This window comes from Penaeus chinensis, chromosome 7 (genome assembly GCF_019202785.1).
Source record: "Penaeus chinensis breed Huanghai No. 1 chromosome 7, ASM1920278v2, whole genome shotgun sequence".
Classification (NCBI taxonomy): Eukaryota; Metazoa; Arthropoda; class Malacostraca; order Decapoda; family Penaeidae; genus Penaeus; species Penaeus chinensis.
In genome coordinates this window covers 37,487,991-37,490,490 of record NC_061825.1, presented here as the reverse complement: position 1 = coordinate 37,490,490, position 2,500 = coordinate 37,487,991, and the positions used below count along the sequence as shown (strand labels likewise).

The following is a 2,500-nucleotide window of genomic DNA, read 5'->3' as shown; positions in this document are numbered from 1 at the left end:
AAGGATCATTTACAAAAGGCATCAAGAAGAATTCCAGGGGCACAAGATTGCATCCAGGTTTCACTTCTATAGAGCAAAAATGGCAGTATCAGGGCCTTGATGATGTGTAGTTTGGTCCTTTTGTACAGGGTACCAGCATCTCTAAATACTCTGATTACAGAGTTTATGGCACTTGCTGTCATACCAATCCATTTACTGACTTCCTGGTCTGACAACCAAGTCACAGACTACAATACCAAGGCACATAAAGCTCTGTGTGACTGATTGGTTCAGGAGACCTCTAAACCCATTGCTAAATGCATCTAGATGGTGCTCTACAATGACTCAAAGCCCCAGAAAATGGTCTACTGTGGACTTCCCAGGAGTGAAACCAGACAACTCTATCCTCTGGTGCCTCAGTAGGTGATTTTTAATAAGTTTCAAAAGGATGTGAGTAAGAAGCTTGCCTGGTATGCTGGGCAGTGTAATGCCTCAGTAATTGTAAAGGTTATAATTGTCTTATACCCTATGTCCAAATACCTGTTACTGATATTCTAGCCAGCTTTAACCCAATGCTGACGAGCATGACGTGTATGTACGTGCTGTGCCCACTGTGAGTTACTTGTTTGATTGTTTTCACACATAGATGGCTACACTTGTACTAAGTCACCAATGAGCCAGTTAATAATTATAATGATTATAACAAAAATAACACCATCGATATTTAGAGCACTAGTAAAAAATATGTTTTTCCCGCCAATTCAAATCACGTATGGTCACAAGTTCTACTAATTGAATCCTTTGTGGCTAAGCACTAGCAGATCCATCTATGTGCAGAGACATTTCACAAAGATATAGAAAATGAGTACAGCATTTTCCCCATTTTTTGTTCATTTTACCCAGCGGCAATGGGTTAAAAACACCTATATCAGCATTTCACAATCTATTGTCCTGTACAAAGCTTATCAATAGCTACCAATAAAATTTTAGAGTCACTCGGAAGCAATTAGTAAAAGGATACGGAGTCACCCGACAACCCTGTATACGCTGATTGATAAATTCCGCTGCAACATCTGCCTTTGGTCTGCCAATATCCTTCTTCCGGAAGAGGAATTGGCGATTTAAGTTTGATAGGTCTATGGTATCCATGTCAATGACATGAAGGTCTGTAAAGCCCATAAGTGCAAGATCCTTCAGCAGCTCACAGCCCAATCCACCAGCTCCTGCAATAGAATAACAAACCAGTGTCTTAAAATCAAAATGATGCATAGTGATGACAACTTAGTATAAAATAAAAATTCAGACAAAATGGTTAGGTATATTACAGTATATGAATGTATATGTATGCAGACAACTATACACATTCTCTTATTCTGCCTCTCTATAACCCTTCTGCTGTATGCTAAAGTCAAGAAGCATACCTCAACAAGCTGGTATATTAAGGGGAAAATACAGTATCTCAAGAAAAATTATAATTTCATTAATACAGGGTACTAGGGTTATATTTCTTATTTAATCTTAATTAAATTTTGGGGAGAATATAATACTATTGGAACAATCTACCAGCCATAGTGATGGAGAGCAGGTGCAAGAGGTCAAAATCATGGAGTGTACATGAACTACATGACAAGGTGGACTGCTTAGTTACTGCAGGCTGGGGTATAGTTAGCATATATCAGCATAGTTTCACTATGATTATTCAAAATAAGGCAGGAAACATGACCCACCCTCCTATAAATATTCATAACATTATGTCAGATAATGTGAATTAAACCTAGAGAAAAAGAAAAGCATTTAAATAAATTTTCAAACCACGACAGACCATCACTTCTTACCGATAACCAAGACTTTAATGTTTTCCTGCAGCATTTTCAGGGTATCTGGTGAAGGTTCAAAGTCTGGATGGGTGAAAGGGCCAGGCCTCTCCAGCAACTTCCTCACTTCACTCCATCTCTCTCCCCAGTCTATGGCTGTCATGTTCTCAACACTGATGGAAAAAAAGAAAAAAGAAATATTTCTTTATATCTATCAATGTTATCTGTGATCAAAGAAACATACAGTAATTTGTAGGAAAAAATCAACAGACATGATTCTGAATGACATTAGATCATATGATGCATCACAATAAGTGAAAACAAATATAGTTGTTTGGATGCAATCATGATGTATATTTATCAAAAGGAAACTGTAACCAACAACAGTCTAGTCTTCCTGGAAGTTGTGTTTTGGTGAAATGTATTCTGCTGTCTATGAAACACAAAAGACCTGCAAATGAAGCCATTACTAGCGACTGCAACCCTATGAAAATGATCAGAAAATTACCAATTCTGTCAAATTTCATTAATAATAACACTTCAAACCTCCAACATAGAATAATAAACCTCCACTATGTAAAACCTTGCAGATGGCCTATAGAGCTTAGATTGTTCTTTATTCAATAATAAATCCTTCACTTTCCAAGACTGATTCTTATACTTGTTAGTACACTAGCTCTCTTGCTCCCCTGTATGTGTGTGTACCT

The 2,500-nt window shown here is 37.4% G+C and overlaps 1 protein-coding gene across 1 annotated transcript in view; it reads right to left on the bottom strand.

The window, feature by feature from the left end:
• The window catches only part of LOC125027017 (NEDD8-activating enzyme E1 catalytic subunit-like), a 9,242-nt gene that overhangs the window by 5,614 nt on the left and 1,128 nt on the right, over positions 1 to 2,500 (bottom strand). Inside the window, exons 2-3 of the mRNA XM_047615628.1 lie at positions 1,815 to 1,966; positions 1,001 to 1,202 (exon numbers count right to left, since the gene is read on the bottom strand). Coding sequence (XP_047471584.1) covers positions 1,001 to 1,202; positions 1,815 to 1,956 — 344 coding nt within the window. The 5' untranslated portion in view covers positions 1,957 to 1,966. The remainder of the gene's footprint in view (positions 1 to 1,000; positions 1,203 to 1,814; positions 1,967 to 2,500) is intronic.